The following is an 18,153-nucleotide window of genomic DNA, read 5'->3' on the forward strand; positions in this document are numbered from 1 at the left end:
CTTCACGTCTCGCCTCTACAGGCCATCCGAGAGCTGGACGAGGCCGAGGAGGCGCTGTCCGGTCTGCGCAGTCCTGGAGATGGTGCGGTGAGGGCCAAAGATCTGCTCCTGACCAGCGAGTCGCCTTTACAGTCCACCGAGAGGGAAACGGACCTGGTGTGCGAGGATTGTGAAGAGGACGACGCTTCCAGGTCTGTTATGGTGAAGACCTTAAGATCCATCATCATAAGCGAGGACAGAATAAACCTGGAAACTCCACTAACACAAACGTGCAGTTCCCCTCATGACATCTCTGATCTAGGTTGCCCAAGAGAAGACTCCCAGAAGCACACGTGTCCCAAATGGCTTGGATCAGGAGGGGCGCACACAGGACTGTTGGGAACCAACTCCTCATTCGAGCGGACAATAGTCATCATCGGATCTGAACTGAATGCCACTGGCTCATCTGTTACCTCCCTACAGGACCTTAAGGAGAAACGCACGCACACCAACATGACCGTTACTATCGGGAGCGCTGAGCTGAGGAACTCCACAGCCACCATCGCTGACTCAGTGGAGGACATACGTGAGGACCAAAGCCAGGATGATGTGAGCATTGGGAAAAGGGATTGTACAGCAGCATGCAACAGCACTCTCATCGACATCCTCACCGCCTGTAAAAGCAAAGTGGAACAACTGGAACAGCTCAAATGCTCCTCTTTTGAGCTGACGGTCCAGGTAAGCAGTCATTTCATTTTGAGTAACACATCTCAAACTCATCAGGGGATTGAGTAGTTCTACAGTACAGTCATACTATACAACCTGTGGCATGATTCATCCATCATACCACACACAAGAAATACAGCTCTAAAATGGTTTCTAACTTCAAATTATTTTCAGAATTGAGATCACTGCTGACTCACTCAAACTGAATGCTTAGACTGCCCTCCATCCACAGAAGCACAAACACATGAAGGCCTAAATGCTTTGTTGTGTTGATATCCACACCATTTTCTTTTCACATCCGGCCTAGTCCCATGAGTCTGGCCTGTGGAGCATGTTCACTCCACTTAATCCCTTTCTAGAGGACGTAATGAAAGCACCAGATGATTAGCCTGCTGTGCGGCCTGCCTGACGCCTCTCTGCCCCCCCGTAGCTCCAGTCTGCCCAGGTGCTGGCGGCGCGCCTCCATCAGCAGGTGGCGGTGCTGGAGCAGGAGCGCAGCAGCAGGCAGAGGGAGGTGCTGGGGCTGCAGGAGCAGCTGCAGGAGGCGCAGCGGGCCCTGCAGGAGAGGAGCTCCCAGACGGCTCGTGTCAGCGAGGAGCTGCGCCTCCTCCACCTGCAGCAGCAGCAGCCGCCCCTTAACGGCCACGCGCACGTGCCGACCGCCGGGCCTGACCACGGCCCATCACGGGTGTGCACGCTGCTGTGACCGGGCTCCTGCTGGACAGCCACGTCTCGGATTAAGAGTCATTTGGCTAAAAGGTAGAACATGCATTAGTAACATTAGTCCCTACGTGACAATCACAATGGTTCATTGAGCTAAGATGTGCTAGCAGTCCAGTATGTGTTTGTTGTACTGTATATAGGATGTTGAGTGTAGCTTAATGTTCTGATCAGGATCAATATAGGGAAGCGAAAAGGATGGTGCATGAAGTGCTTAGACAAGTCAGTGGAGTCTTATTCTGTCATGGATATCATAGAGATCTATAGCTTTACGTGTGATTGCTTTTGTTTAAGGTAAAACAATTTATATTAAGTTTTTTTTAACATTAAAAGTTTTTTTTTACCATTAATTGTATAGCATTTCATACAGCTGAGTTAACTGATTATATTATGAGCGTCAATGTCTTTTTAAGGAGTTTTAAGTATATTTCAACCTTTATGTTTGCTCCTTTACTTTGAATAAACACATTAATCATATTCACTCTTCGATAAATAATTTGCCTGTAGGCTTATGCGTAATATTATCACTGATTCTTGAGAATTTGCCTAAAACATGTCTCACTTAGAAAAGTGCTGATTCTGTTGGAAATGAATACCATTTCCATGAACAAAAAGAATCAAGGTTATAATCAGGGGGTCCTTTGCACAAATGTGAGGTTCTTTTAAAGGTTTATTTTATTTTTGTATTAATTTAATGATTATATGCTGGCCCATACCCTACAAAATCAGTTGTCCTTGAATAGGAGATAATCATTTTGACTTGATTAAAAACACTAAAAGCAATCATTTAATTTAATGATATCTTTACCACATGAAAGAGTACATTGTATTATGTATTAGAAACTCCAAACAGTACGTTTTGAGCAATATTTACTATTATTTCGTGGCTGCTCAAAATGTGTCCCACATTTTCGTCACCACCGTCAGATATTTATAAAAGGCAATAAAATCAGGCAACTACAAGGTCAACTACATTCTTGAGGACCTCATTTTCAAACCTTCAGCCGTACTGCATGCTTTAAGATCACTCAAGCTCCCATTAGTTTGCTATTTTCTCTTAAAGTTGTTCATATTTTTGGACACTGCTACTGTCACAACCATAACATGTCAACACCGTCTCTTTTGTATACAAAATATTAGATTAGATTATAAAATAAATGTATACTTTTTAAGAAGAGGTTTGAAGTAGCCAGCAATAGGATGCAAACAGGGTGGATAATGTGAACAATTCATGCATATCATGTGAAAGAGTAGATTTTTGTCACCACCGTCAGATGTCACCCTCCGTCAGGTTTTCTGCTTAACGGTGGTGAAAAAAGCCTCCAAATGGTCCTCAACAGAGGCTTTTTGGACCAAATAGTTAAATAAAGTTGTCAAGCAAGACTTGAGTGGTATTCATTTTGGAATTGTATGTTGTAATGAAACCACTGTCAACACCGTCAGATTAGAATCACACCGTCAGATTCATTTTTCATTTGTTTTAAATAAATATGCTTACAATATGTTTCTTCAGTGGTGTAGTTATTAAAGTAATAGTCTGTCTTAATTTAAAAATATGGTTGTTGGATTAAAAAAGCATACTTTTTCTATTTAGGCCTAAAAAAACGTTGTATAAGTACTGGAAAAATGCCTATTTTGTGAAAAAAATACAAAAAGGGGAGGTTGCACCGGTACATTGCTGAACAGCTAAGACCTTGGTCTATAATGACATACCTTCAAATTTTGGAATTTAACTAACTTTTTTTTTTCAAAATTAAAACCTGTTTTAGGCAAATTCTCAAGAATCAGTGTTATACAGACAAATGCAGGGCCTCAAATGCATGTGGTGTTTTAGCACAGCAAAAATGATCCTCTCTTAGCGCTCATTAATATTGAATGGTGGAACATTAGTGGGCTTTAGGGGGCCAGGCGCTCCACTCTCCTCTTGAGAGACACACATCATCACCAGATTCCGCCCCTCCATGGGGCATCGCTGCTGTCAACACCCGCTCCCCCCACCGGCTCTGCTGTTTAGCTGCAGTAAGCACAATATGCATGAAATATTCATTCCAGCAAAATTACAATGGGCGGGTTTCCCAGATTCGTTTAGAAGCTCTTAAAGGGATAATCCGGAGTGAAATGCACTTTAGATCAATTTTTCGGACTATTGGGAGTACATACGTTGAGTTGACACCAAAATCATGTCATTCGGATGTATTTTGAGAAAGTTCGAGTTCACCGTTTTTAGCCAAAACTCGTTAGCCTGGAAGTGACCGGGGCAGGTCCTTTCGCCACTACAAAACGCTATTTTTATACCTCTTCTACTGTTCCAAACAACACTACACTTACGTGGTAGTGAGTAGAGGGTCCCTAAAGCCAAACCGAAGTATCCCCACGTCTTTATGTGGTCGGATAGAGAGTCCAGAATGAATTTAATCGAGTCAGTACCTTTCCGGAAATGTTAGTAAAGTGTTGTTGAAGCGTTGCGCTGCTGCCGCCGCGACATTTCCGGAAGGTACTGACTCGATTAAATTCATTCTGGACTCTGTATCCGACCACATAAAGACGTGGGGATACTTCGGTTTGGCTTTAGGGACCCTCTACTCACTACCACGTAAGTGTAGTGTTGTTTGGAACAGTAGAAGAGGTATAAAAATAGCGTTTTGTAGTGGCGAAAGGACCTGCCCCGGTCACTTCCAGGCTAACGAGTTTTGGCTAAAAACGGTGAACTCGAACTTTCTCAAAATACATCCGAATGACATGATTTTGGTGTCAACTCAACGTATGTACTCCCAATAGTCCGAAAAAATGATCTAAAGTGCATTTCACTCCGGATTATCCCTTTAAGTGCTAAGAACTTCTTAGGAGCGTTCTTAGAACGTTCTTAGGCCAATATCGGTGGTGGGGGAAGAAGCGCTCGTTCTCCTCCCGAGCAGCCAGAGGATGCCTTCATGGTCTAGGTCCAGGAGATGCTCCAGATTCCTCATGGGCTTGTGACAGCTGATGGTGGTCACATATGCACCTATGATCATGGTGACTATGTATAATAATGAGCTTTATTGGCCGGCCCAACACTAACAGAACACTGCCTCAAAAGGCTATTTTGAACACTTGAAAGATTTAAATGTGCAAACAAACTATATATTTGTAGTACAATGTAAAGTATATAGTCACAACAATGGTAAAACAAAAATAATTTTTAAAAAAAAACAAAACCTAATTGCACAAAATAAGACATTTTTAAAGTTGAAAAGTTGCCCAATGGCTGATACTTTTCAGTCCTCCTCCTAAACTGCTTTACAGGTCAGGCACTCAGCTTCGTATTGATCTTGACCGAGACAAAAACATGGAATTTCAATTCGTCAGTGAACTTGCGCTTGCGTTTCGGCCATAGACCTAAAAGAAATTTCGGCATGGCTGAAGATGCCGGATAGCCATGCGCGTTGCCAGTGGTAAACAAAGAAGTGTGCGCTAATGAGGTGAATAACCAATTAAATGTTTACCAATGACAGTAGCTCTAAGGTCAGGCTCTACACCTACACTTCAACTCAATGCAAAGCGAACTGTAGGGGGAGTGCATGATTATGCTACTATGTAAATGAAAGAGAGAGCAATGTATATTCGGTGAAAACACGTTTGAGGATAGAATAACAAAATCCCGGACGATTCTGAAATTCCGCCCGGACACATTTTTAGGTTTCAAAAAGAGGACATGTCCGGGAAAAAGAGGACGTCTGGTCACCCTATCATAGATCAACTTTTCAGAAGTTTATGACATGAATCAGTAGTCATAAAGGGCACAACAGCTATACAAAAAGTCAAGGTGTTTGAATAACAGTGGTGACTAGTATTTCACATAATATATGGTCAATACTGTAAATATGATAACCAATGTAAATATACACATAAAGAGGAAAATACAATATTAAGAGGATATGAAGTAATTGAATATGAAGGACAACATGTCTTATGAACAACACTTTGAGACAGGTCTTGGAGTCATCTGAACTGATATGTTTATGGCACTGAGCAGATGATTTTGTCCAAGGCGACTTACAAACGACACCAGTAAACATGACATCATAAAATCAAAGAGCCCAATATGATCAATACACTAAACAGAAATGAACAGACTGATAGTAATCATAATCATATATCCAAACCTCTACTGTAAGGCAAAATCAGATGACTGCATGGATAAGTCTTTCGAGACTTTCTGAAGATCCCAAAGCTATCTGTAGAATGAGAGGAGCACTTGGTAAAGTCCTCACTTTGACCTTTTGGTGTTGATGGGCCGACATAGCAGCCGCTCATCAGAGGACAGCAGTGGGCGAGAGGGGAGAGCTGGATCATGGAGTTAAAATAGCAAGGTGCCCATCCAGTAGTGACATGGCCAGAGCGAGGGATTTGAATTGTAGACATTTAAAGCTGTGTACATGGATATACAATACTTTGTATTCATTTATGAATTCTATTTCTTGATGTTCTCATGATTAATTGTTTAACTGATCACTAAGAGACAGCAGAGACTTTATAAGGAGTTAGCGTATTCATCACCCCAAAGCTGCAGTATCTCATCATCTCCAGTAGAGGGTAATAAAGTGCTGATATACTATGTAGCTTCCCATTCAGTTAGTCATATTTACAGTTCAAACACAAACAGAAACCAGTTTATTCTGTTCACACCTTTCCTGTGTTTCTTTAGGCAAAAGACTTGACCTAGTTTGCTCTTAATGACAGTTTCAGATGAAGAGTGTGACATACATACATACATACATACATACATACATACATACATACATACATACAGTACATACATACAGTATAGGAGCTCCAATTTGAATGATGGGCTGACTGATCAGCTAATTTAATAAGCAGGCAAACTAAATGTACTAGTTTAAGCACATGCATAGGCACTTTGCACATTGTCAGCCATTTCAAATAAGTAACTTTATGAGTTTTTGTGAGTGTTATGGTTATAGCATATGGCATTGTCAAATGCCATGAAATTCCATAAAATTATAAAAACTAGTACTTCCTTAAAATGCACGTTCCACGTCTGATAGCATGGCCAGTGTAGCTGTTTGGAGACATCCCGGTGGACAAGGTTACTGTGTTATGTCACTGTTATCAGGGACATTGACCTTGTCATGACAGAATGCTTGGGTGTGTTCAGATGGGTTCAGCTTATGGCTTGGGACTTCCCTGTTAGTAAAATGCCTTTATCTTTGTCTTCTCCAGACTGGTGTACAAGGATGAATTTTTCCTATTGAATGTTGCACATTTATTTGGTAGTTGGTTAAGCATCAAAATCATGAAAGCTCTTTAAAAAAAAAAAAAAAAAAATCAGATTGAGAGTGGAGATCATTGCAGGTGAGGAGTATTTTTGTTTTGCCACTGTTCACTGGGTCTCAGCTGGTTGAGGCAGAGTGTCTCAGAGGTGGGTAGAGGAGGGAAAGGAACAGGATGCCCTTGGAGGATTGCCAGCTACAACAAGCAGCACAACATAGCCTCAGAATCTCCAGTATGTGAACATGTGTATGCAGATGTGTCAGGGGACTGGGATGCACATTGTAGTGTGTTCCACATCAAGACAAACAGAATGGGTCCAAATGGACCAGTGAGTTCAGAGTTAGCATAGTCCACATGTCGCAATGGGAGTGTTGGTAATGTTTCCCAGTCGTGACCAGACCCTGTTAACTCTGTGAATGAGTTGGGTTTACCAGGCTTGCTTAGAATGTCTTCATTCATGACTTATTTTCCAAAAAGGACCCTTTAACTCTTTTTTCATCCAACAATGCAAATATTACAGTTTTTTTCAATCGCTAACAAGCGTTTGTCCATTCATTTGACACATTTTCAAAACTCTAAACACAGTTAGCACAGCATCGGTCTTTTGTGGCCATACCATTCACACATTTCATGTCGTTTTCACACAGTATGCAGTCAGTGAATTTCCACAATGCTTACATTTTCTTAACAGACAAGCTATACCTCTTAACAAAATTATGGATAGTTTTTCTATTATTTACAAATGTTAACGCACAACATCCCACAATAGCAAACACAATATTCCAAACCTTAGATACAGTGTAAAAACCTCTGCTTCTGCAATGATATCAGTTCAAAAGCAATATATCTCAGCTGATAATAAACAAACAATTGAATAAATGACACACATGATGTTGGGTAAATTGGGCCAACCACAGCCAATTCCAGTCTGGCTTAGACTCAGTGGCAGGGGTTATTTTTTTCATATGACATTGACACATAAAAGGAGGACTTTGAGGAGTGATGTTTTTGGAAACAAAAACAGAAAAAGACAAACACTGTGATGTCTGTACGAGGAAGAGTAAGAGCAAGGGGCCCAGAAAGAAGGGCTGGCCAGTGAGAGGAGCAGTGAGAGGTGCAGGAGCAGTGAGAGGAGCAGGGCCAGGGAGAAGAGTAGGCCCAAGGAGAGGGCAAGGTAGAGGTGTAAGAATGTGTGGTGGTGGCATTCCAAGGGCTGCAAGAACAGTAGTCAGTGATGAAATATGTGCCACTATCATTGCCCATGTAATCAACCTAGCCTTTCACTAAGAAAGGCTGGTGAGAATACGTGTAAATATCAGATGCAATGTTGATGACACAGTAATTTTGTGGTTTTTTTGTTCCCCCCTTTTTACCTGGGCTTTTTGCTGTTGTTTTTTGTTCAGAATGCTCTTGTGTGTTACATGGATATTTTGTTCACTGTAAGCAATACTGTACAACTTTTTCTGTTCTATACTGTAAACAGTATATACTGTACCTCCTGTATAAACAGTAAAATAATATTTTGATTTGCTTTTTATTGGAATGCTTTTGAAGGTGAACATTACATGTGGATATACAGTTCCCAACCAGAAATTTAGAGTAAAAATGGTGGATTGCATGTTTTGCATGCAAATACCTGTAAAACTGAAACATAAAAGTCTATGCAGTTTTTGTAAAGTCAACAATAGCCAGTATTTTGAAACCTAGTGTACTCTTTGATTGATTGCATGTATCTTGTGAAGTGAAAACAAGTTTTATTCTTTGACAGAATGATTTAATTTTGAGACAGATTTCCAGTGTTTTGGTAAAGTTAGTGTGTGCAGAGAAATGACGCGTTAGTGTATACAGTATGTAACGAAATGTGGTGTAACAATTCATGGAATGTGTTTTTGAGAGGAAAATGATCCATTTGGCCAATTGTGTTTTGTAGGTGTGAGTCTGTGTTTAGAGTTTTGAAAATGTGTCAAATGAATGGACAAACGCTTGTTAGCGATTGAAAAAAACTGTAGTACTTATGTAGTGATGATGCAACTGAATACAGTGGCTCTTTCTCTGCAATGAAAATGCTTGAACATTCCTTAAATGTCTGAGGCAAATATGCCATCAAAAGGAACTGCGTGGTGCTCTACAAAGATGGCAGAGGCCACATCAAGGTGCACTCTTACTGCAGTGCATCTCACTGTGGGTGGTCCCTGCATTACAAACATTGATTCTGTTTTTTAATGAGCAGTGAGATTTCATTCTAAAAAATGAAATTTTAATTGTTTGAATTTTAAACATTGTAATATTGCTATATTTTAGTGTTCATTATTGTAAGGAGTACAATAGTTCAAAGTTTGTTTTTGAGAATCCCTTCAGCCAAGTTCTTTGATATTTACTCATGTAGCCAATACATGTTTTTAAGTTCTTACATTAAAATAGTTATAACCTGTATGTAAACTGTAGTGCATATTCTATTACATTTTTATATTCAAAGTGAGTGTCAACTTTCACAACTTGTAGCCTATGCAAATTCAGGCAAATAACTACACTACAGTTCACCAGAGATCCCAGTCACCCCGACAACTGCCTCTTCTCTGGCCTACGCTCTAGGAAATGTTATCACTGCCTAAGGGCCAACACAGAGAGAATATGGAGAAGTTTTTGTGCCCAAGCTATCCAGTTACTGAATGAGGACTGTAGCAGAAGCAAGCGTGTTGGAAACACCTCACTTTAGACATTTCTTCTTCTCTTCTTTTTCTATTCATTTACACATCGCACAGCCACAAATCATTTCACTACATCATTGTATGTGATTAATACATTTTAATTGAAATCGAATTGAATTGAAATAAATACTGTTAAAGTTCCATCTCAAATATGTTTTGTACAGTCTATCTCTATCTTTCAGGCTTTAAGGAAAAATGTATTATTTTGTATAGATTTGCATAGCCTACGTCAAACATGCAAAAAAAGGTTAACATCTTGTGTACCTGTAAATAAATAAGTGTCATCAGTACAGAAAAGATTGTAAAAACATCTGCACGCACGCACGCACGCACGCACGCACGCACACACGTACTATCATAGGAATATACTCCACCAGGATTGACATTTCTGACCTGTTTATGAATACATTCTTTACACTTGAAATCTGCAGACTTCATAAAACATGGAGGCTTAAAAGTAATTCATTATAATAAATGAAGTCATTAGGCCTATACAGTATACTTCATGCATTCTATAATTAATGCTGAAAATGTAGTGCATTTATCATCAGTATATAAACAAGATACAGTATAGGGTAAAGGTACGAGGGTAAATAATAAATAATTCTAATGTCTTGTTGAAGCACTTCCTTTCATTTAAGCAATTACCTGTATAGTGTGCAGCACAGAGAAGGTCAGGTACCCCATGCTGCCAGTAGGTTGTCTCTTCTGCCCAGTATGGGGGGGAAGGATGGAGGACTAATTAGAAAAGGAGGCAACCTTTTCCAGCATCCACACCCCACCGCCCCCCTCCCCACACCCAGCCCAGCCCAGCCCAGCCCAGCCCAGCCCAGCCTTCCCACTCAGTCTCCAGACTACTGCTCACGTCTAAGGAACTTACTGGTGGAGCACGCTGGAGTCTGGCACATCCTGAAGAAGCTGTATACTGGTCTCCTCTTCTGCACCTGTTGATTGCCTTGGATTTGGGAGGCACACTTCTGCAAAGCGTAAGTGGCTCATAGAGAGCATCAGGCATACTGCTAGAATAGACATGCATTATCAGGCTAATCTTTAGGATGAAGCATTCCTATTAGTGTTTGAAAAGCAAAATTATATTTTCATTTCTATACATATTCATTTAAATTAATATTTTACAACAAATTTGTTGCAAGGAATGTTTGAATCAACTGAAATGTCTGTCCTAAATGATGAGGATACAGAATGACAGAATGATTCTGCAGGATACAGAATGACAGAATATTTAAAGTGTTGTATTGTTTACGTAAATCTGGCTGGAAATAACATTATTATTATTATTGTTATTATTATTATTATTAGGCTATTATTATTATATCATCATCATCATTTTTATGATGTATGCTGTTATACTGTGGGCATCAGACTGTGGGAGATGTTGATGTGTGGATCCTCAGAGGAGTGCTTCTTCTCGATCCCCCTCCCTCTTGCTGCAAGGCACAGAGTCAACTCCACCAGCTGTGACCCTCTGAACAGCAGCAAAACAACAATACTTCACAAACACCAGCATGTTCTCAGAGAGGCAGGTGGTGCAGCAAACAGCAAGCATTAGGGACAGAAGATCTTTTTTGCTCTTTCTGACTGGAACAGGCACAAGTTGTCCTTGACATAAAGAATGTGGATGACAGGCACATTACACATAAATATTATCAACTCATTTAGAATAAACAGGATACATGAAGGAGCATTACACATAAACATTATCAACTCATGGAATAAACAGGATACATGAAGGCTCAAGCCAGTATGCTGTTGTGTGATGTAATTATGCAGAGATGAGGTGCTGAGCAAGCTAATGTGTCCAATATGCAAGAGTAACCTATTGGGATGGGCTCAGCCCTGGGGAGGGGAGCAACCATATGCAGAGATATAGAACTGCTTCCCAATTAGCAATTAATTAGGCTGCATCCAAGACTTCCACAATTCGAAGGTCAGATATTTTCTTGTTGGAATCTACTCCAAACAAACTCAGAAGTCAAGAATTTGGACTATGGTGAAAAATGACAACGGAATACCACTTGAAGTTAGAGTTCCTAAACTCGGGGCATTATTGACCACCTGCTACTTTTTTCACTAGCTTTTAACACCAGGTAGCGTGTTTATTGATGTGATGTAAATGTGTTGTGTAGGCAGTGGTCCTTATAGAAATCTAGACGCCCCTATAGTGGCAGCAAATGATGTGGGTCTGGCTCGTCAGGCTAAGTGGTCCTTATTTAATTACTAATTTATCTGATTTGTTTATATTTATTTTACTTGTTTTATTTTTATATTTCTTATTTTCTTATTTTATGTTATGTTATTTTATTTTATTTTATTACTTTTATCCTACTGTTATTTTTGTATTACTGTTACTTTTTTACTTTTATTTTTTATCTCATTTATTCTACTGTTGTCATTATTGTTGTGTTGTACAGCACTTTGGAAACCCTGTGTTTGCTTAAATTGTGCTATATACATGTAATTAAAGTGGATTGGATTGGATTGGATTACCATTAGAGATACCTGCAAGGAGACTGAGAGAATGAAAAGACACACTAAAGCCTCTAGAGGGGGCTGTTACACTGATTGCTTAGATGAATTTCATTTTAGTTACAGTAAAGGGGCTTTTTCCTATTTTTCTGAGAGGCAATATGCTTAAAGATCCAAATGGCAAGCTACACGTGACAGATCATTACAGAAAGCACCAGAGAATCAGTCCTGTGGTCAGATGTGTTGATATCTTTAAAATTGGAATAATGACTAAAAGAAACAAGTTTATACGCAGACCCAGTGACCCATGTATTGTGTTGTGGCTACCAAGGTGGGAAGTCACAGAGCAAGAGCAAAATGTCCAACAACATGGCCAAGATCGCAGATGCTCGAAAAACCGTCGAACAGCTAAAGTTGGAGGTTAATATTGAGAGAATGATGGTGAGTAAAGAGCTTTGTATACAGTTACTCTATATGTCTTGTATAGGTATGATGGTGCATTAAACAGGCCTTCCTAAATGCGCTCATCATCATCAGCTGTGCACAAGGTCAACAAGTTCAAAAGTCAATGTTGATTAGTCCTCTCTTCTGGAATAATCCTGAATCCAGAAACTAAATAAAACAGCACTCTATCACTGTTATCATCACACACACACACACACACACACACACACACACACACACACACACACACACACACACACACACACACACACAGACTATGAAAGTGTACTGGATGTCCCTACAGGTGTCCAAAGCCGCAGCAGAGTTGATGGCTTACTGTGAGGCCCATGCCAAAGAGGACTCACTGGTGGCCCCTGTCCCCTCCTCAGAAAACCCCTTCAGAGAGAAGAAGATATTCTGTGCCATCATCTGAGCCCCACTGCCCTGACCCCCCACAAGAGGCCCAGAGGGACTGTCCAGGGAGGGAGATGCCATGGCCAGTGAGACCAAACACCTGTGGCCGTGGCAGCTGTCATGTTGTTTTCATGGAGAACTGTCCCGTTCACTCCTGTATGGACTTTTTGCTACAGTTTAACTGAAAAACTCTTTCTTCTTTGTTGTAGCCTACTAGGCTAGGACTACATTTGAAGGTGATGAATTCACATATTAACAACAGTTTAGGACAATCTTGACACGGAGTCACCTGGAGAGGGAGTGTGTGACCTTAGAAATCCATTAAAGTGACTGAATCAAATGTATACTTTCAGGTGGCATAGTTCTTTTGTGTTTTTGCACTGATTCTCCTTATTGAAAATAATCTGATTTTTTTTATCATGTGAAATTTAAGCTTTTAGGCACAGTGAATGTGCATGCTTTCCTGAAAATGTAGCTTTGTCATCTCCAGAAAATGTCAATTATTGTTGAATAATTCAACACCATTGTTGAATAATCATCATAACAGTTTTCTATGACGTTAATACACTGTAAAAAATGGCTGTGAAATTCACAGTTATTTACAGGAAATTTCACAGTAGCACTACTGTATATGCTTTTTACAGTAGAATGTTGTACAATTTACAGTAACGCCCCTACAATTACAGTAGTCCAAGTGTTACTGTAAACATTACAGTAGTCAAAGCACTACTGTAAAACAAACACAGTATAGCCACTATAGTACTGTAAATAGTAAAGTAAACTACTGTATTTTTTCTTTTCAACAATTGGCCAGTAAGTTACTGTAAATACAACTGAAATCACAGTATTTAATTGGTTTTCATTTTACAGTGAATGCATAAAATACTGTAAATGGAAATGCGGTACCTTTACTGTAAAAAGTATTCACAGTAACTTGCTGGCAACAATTGGGCAGTAAGTTACTGTAAAACTACTGAAATCACAGTATTTAATTGGTTTTCATTTCACAGTGAATACATAAAATACTGTAAATGGAAATGCGGTACCTCTACTGTAAACTACAATTACAGTAGTAAGTGTTACCGTAGAAATTACAGTAGTCAAAACACTACTGTAAACAAATCACAATATAGCCACTAGTAGCCTAGGCTACTGTAAATAGTTAAGTAAACTAGCCTACTGTGTTTTCCCTTTTTTAATCTTATCTTTCTTTTAACTCATAATGACATACCAGAGACGGTTGAGAAAGTCAATTTGATGTCAAGAATTAAGGCTGTGATCACACTATTGAGCAAGCATAACACATTTCAGCCTAATCATTTTCCACGAATGTTTTTAACGGCTGCTTATCGCCTCTTGATAAGCGCATGCGCACACGCAGTAATTCCCATCCCCCACCCCTGACATTTCAACTCCAGCCAGATTGACTTCACTTCAACCGTCACTTTTCAATCATGAATCTGACTGCAATTTTCAACTCTGTACAAACATCATATTCAAGGTAAGAATTACAGTACTTTTTTATGCCAATTGAAAACGGGAATTTATTAGAAATGTATTGTTTTCACAATGAAATGTTAACCAAAGCCATTATTGCCCTGTTAGAATCAGCATAGCACATATCGATAGCTAGAACTAGCGAGCTAACGTCGCTAGCGTTAGCGATGTTAGCTGTTAATGTTAACTTTTCCAGTAACTAACTTAACCATCATGTGGGATTTTTCGAATGATAGTCAATATCATATCTAGCAATAATTCAGTCTGATATGTCGTTATGAATGTAGAGTTTTAGTTTGAATGAAATATCAGACGCAAGTAGCTTAGCTTAAAGTGGCTGTTACCATGCAGGCTGAAGGCTGAAGTTAGCTAGCAGACAGACACAGGTGAAAGTTGTTAACGTTAGCAGCTAGTTAGTAACATTACTTTGCGAACTCCATGGGGCATGGGTAGTTAACATTAAACTTAATACATGTAGTGTTGATGCATAATATGTAGTGTTGCTATAACTGGAAAGAGGACCAGTAAAACAAATTAATGAAGTAGGCTGATGTGTAAGTTATCTCACCCCTAATTTAGGAACTGTAGTTTTGCATAGTCATACTCATAGATCCGTCATATAGTGGATGTGAAAGGGGAGCATTTGGGGAATTTCAATTACCAGAAATATCATGCCGATAAGTAAAGGGATCCAGTGTTTCCCACAGATTAGAAGGCAATGTGTGGTGGTCGCCCTACGTCTGACGGGGGGGGCATCCATATTTTTCATTGCATCGCCTTTTTATCGCTCTCCTTTCATATAATGTAACTTTTTTTTTTTTTACCAACATGTGAAGCTTGTCTTTATTTGAAACACACACACATTATGTAATTATTTACATTATATAGGCCTATACTGACATTTCTGATATTCATAACAGCAAACTTTATGCAGATTAGCCTACTATTCATATTACAACTCCACTTCTTAAATTCAGCGTTCTGGTAGAAGCCTCAAAATATTGTAAACATAGCAGGCTAAGCTTATCATACTCTACTGGTTGGACTGTTCAGTTTCCCCACATGTGTTTAAGTTTCAAGGTAAGCTAATACTTTTTCTCCTTGGGACAGGCCCTTTTAAGTCTTGGAGTTGAAAAACATTGTTGGTCAGTCAACTTGAATGCAAGAGTTTTAATCAAATGTCTGCAGTATAGCCTACTAATGATGCTAACCGAATATAACAGTAATTTAGCTAGTCGTCTTCTGTGCGTCAATGCGTCCACGATTGTGAATGTTTTATTTGGATTAAATGTGCATGTGGAGGGCGGCTGTCCATTGAGCGCGCACGAGAGCGGGCCAAGGAGAAAAAGTTTACTTCTACTGTTTGGTAATTAAGTTGCACGCATAGACTACAAACGTTGCGGGAGAACTTTATGCTTCTACCCGAGCAGCGTCAGGTGCATCAGTGCGACCACCGACCACGCTTCCAGGGATGATCTCGTTGGTTTTCATGGAGACAGACAGCCGCGGTGTGCACGGAGGGTAGGGGCTGTGCGTGTGTGTGTGTATGAGAGACAGACGCGCGAGTGACAGAGAGGGAGTGCAGGGAAAGGAAATTCAGCTTTACGAATGCTGCATGTTTTTCAATAGCGTTTCAGAATAAGAATAAATAAATAAATAAATAAAAGAATAACGAAACGCAATATGTGGCGGCCGGTGCTGAATCTGTGGCGCACCGCCACGAATTTGTCTATGTGTGGGAAACACTGGGATCTTTAGTTTGTGAAGGGTAGTGTTTGGCTAAATGGTATTCATTTTATAGCCTTTATTTGCCCAATGTTTGGTGACTTAAATTGAGGCATGTGTTTATTTAAGATACATGTGAGTGTAGTAGTGCTTCAGTGATGGTTTTTTCATGTTCTGTGTGTTTTGCAATGTATTAATTAATGTAAGCCTCTTTCTGTTCCCTCTGTTAGTAGGTGGTGTGAGGACTGCTGCCCTGAGAGCGCTGTGTCAGAGACACTTAGGCTGTGTGCATTTTGGAATGTTCCAAATGTGTGTCACTTCCATAAGGAAGAAGTTCCAAGCCTGCAAGTGAGTTCACTCACCAAATAGAGACACACGCATATAGCATTTAATATGTGTGCATGTACTGTATTTGTGTCTGTAACTGTTTAGTTTATCCCCTCCTTTCATGTGTCTGTTATGACTTTGTGGGCTCAACTGTCAACAACTGTCCAGGGCGAAGTCGGTCTACCCCGATGGCACTACCTGATGGCACTACCCTGATGATGTCTGTTAGCCATGGCTGCTGCCCTCAACATGGTGTAAGTGTTTGTGTTTTATTTATGTTCATAAATAAACTGATATCAAGAAGTAACATAGATGGTGACAAGGGTGGCAAGGGTGCCTCATGGCAAGGTAATTATCATTTCTATTTCTACATCTGATTGCCTTGCTTATTTTTTAAAGCTATGATTTGTTTTGTATGGCAATTGCTGTTTATTCTTTTTAGGAGCCATCCAGAAGTCCCAGCCTGGAGCCAGAGGCTGCTATTGCAAGTCAGATGGGAGATGGCCTACAGTATGTTAGGCATCAGAAAAGTGGTGTTCGCATGAAGGCAGAGTTGCCGCAGGCAATTATGAGATTAGGTATGATATCACATAGACATACTTCTGTTCAGAAGTGTAGGGTCACTTCGAAATGTCCCCTTTCCAAAAAAACACTGGACATATCAAAGTGAACTCCCAAACTTTGCTATGGTGGTGTATTGTACACATCTGCATTACTTCTATCTATTGCACCTGACTAGTGTGGGTTTGCTTTTATTTGTCACACAACCGGAGTAGTTTGCATTAATTACTGTATATTCATGAACGGGGTCAATTGTAATGTATGCTTTCTTTCTCTTTTTCAGACACTTGACATTTACTGCGAAAGGTACCATCAGAGCACCTCTCCCTACCCTGCAGGATACCTATACCAGAAGAGTACAACAACGGCCCAAAAGTATTTCAAAAGACATTTCACGCTCTGACCACGGACTGTTTAAACCACTGAGGTCAAGCAGACGTCTCTGTTCCCACGTGGCAGACTGAGGGAACACCCACAAAACAGACTGGGGATGAGTTTCTTTACTCCGCATCCTGTACACACACACAACTCCTTATACTACATTACATAGACTTGCCAGTTGCCATACTGCACTTACACACACTGCGCTTTTAACCCCCTTATCTGTGTCAAATCAGATAAGGTTGTGGTTGTGTTCAAACCATGTCTACTGTTGTCTGTCAACATCCACTTCAGTCATACATTTGAAATGTCTTAAATAAATAACAAAAGTTAAAATTGTTTTATTGTCTGCAGTTAACTGAAATATTTTGGAATATGAGTTATTCTATTAATGATTGCTTATGTAAGTTCAATTGAATTCACAGTATTTAACTGACCTAGCTTTTACAGGGAAACAACCAATACTGTAAATACAACTAAAAAAAAAAAAAATCTTAATTTAAAATCAATTGTTTTTCACTTTACAGCGAATACATAAAATACTGTAAATGAAAATGTGGTACCTTTACTGTAAAAAGTATTCACAGTAACTTACTGGCAACAATTGGCCAGTAAGTTACCGTAAATGGAAATACAGCACCTTTACTGTAAAAGGTTTTCACAGTAACTTACTGGCAACAATTGGCCAGTAAGTTACTGTAAATGGAAATACAGCGCCTTAACTGTAAAAGGTATTCACAGTAACTTACTGGCAACAATTGGCCAGTAAGTTACTGTAAATGGAAATACAGTACCTTTACTGTAAAAGGTATTCACAGTAACTTACTGGCAACAATTGGCCAGTAAGTTACTGTAAATGGAAATACAGCACCTTTACTGTAAAAGGTTTTCACAGTAACTTACTGGCAACAATTGG

General features: G+C 39.8%; 1 protein-coding gene and 1 long non-coding RNA gene across 2 annotated transcripts; both read left to right on the top strand.

The window, feature by feature from the left end:
- Nucleotides 1-10,255: 10,255 nt before the first annotated feature.
- On the top strand, nucleotides 10,256-13,090 carry gng8 (guanine nucleotide binding protein (G protein), gamma 8). Its single transcript, XM_062545138.1, has 3 exons — nucleotides 10,256-10,390; nucleotides 12,220-12,329; nucleotides 12,637-13,090. Exons 2-3 carry the CDS (start codon nucleotides 12,246-12,248, stop codon nucleotides 12,763-12,765), a joined length of 213 nt encoding a protein of 70 aa, XP_062401122.1. The 5' UTR covers nucleotides 10,256-10,390; nucleotides 12,220-12,245; the 3' UTR covers nucleotides 12,766-13,090.
- A 3,133-nt stretch (nucleotides 13,091-16,223) lies between these two features.
- LOC134092325 (uncharacterized) lies at nucleotides 16,224-17,576 on the top strand. The gene is made up of 3 exons (XR_009940201.1): nucleotides 16,224-16,549; nucleotides 16,738-16,873; nucleotides 17,140-17,576. It is a non-coding gene; the product is annotated as an uncharacterized LOC134092325 (long non-coding RNA).
- Nucleotides 17,577-18,153: the final 577 nt, after the last annotated feature.

Source organism: Sardina pilchardus, chromosome 9, assembly GCF_963854185.1.
Source record: "Sardina pilchardus chromosome 9, fSarPil1.1, whole genome shotgun sequence".
NCBI classification, from domain to species: Eukaryota; Metazoa; Chordata; class Actinopteri; order Clupeiformes; family Clupeidae; genus Sardina; species Sardina pilchardus.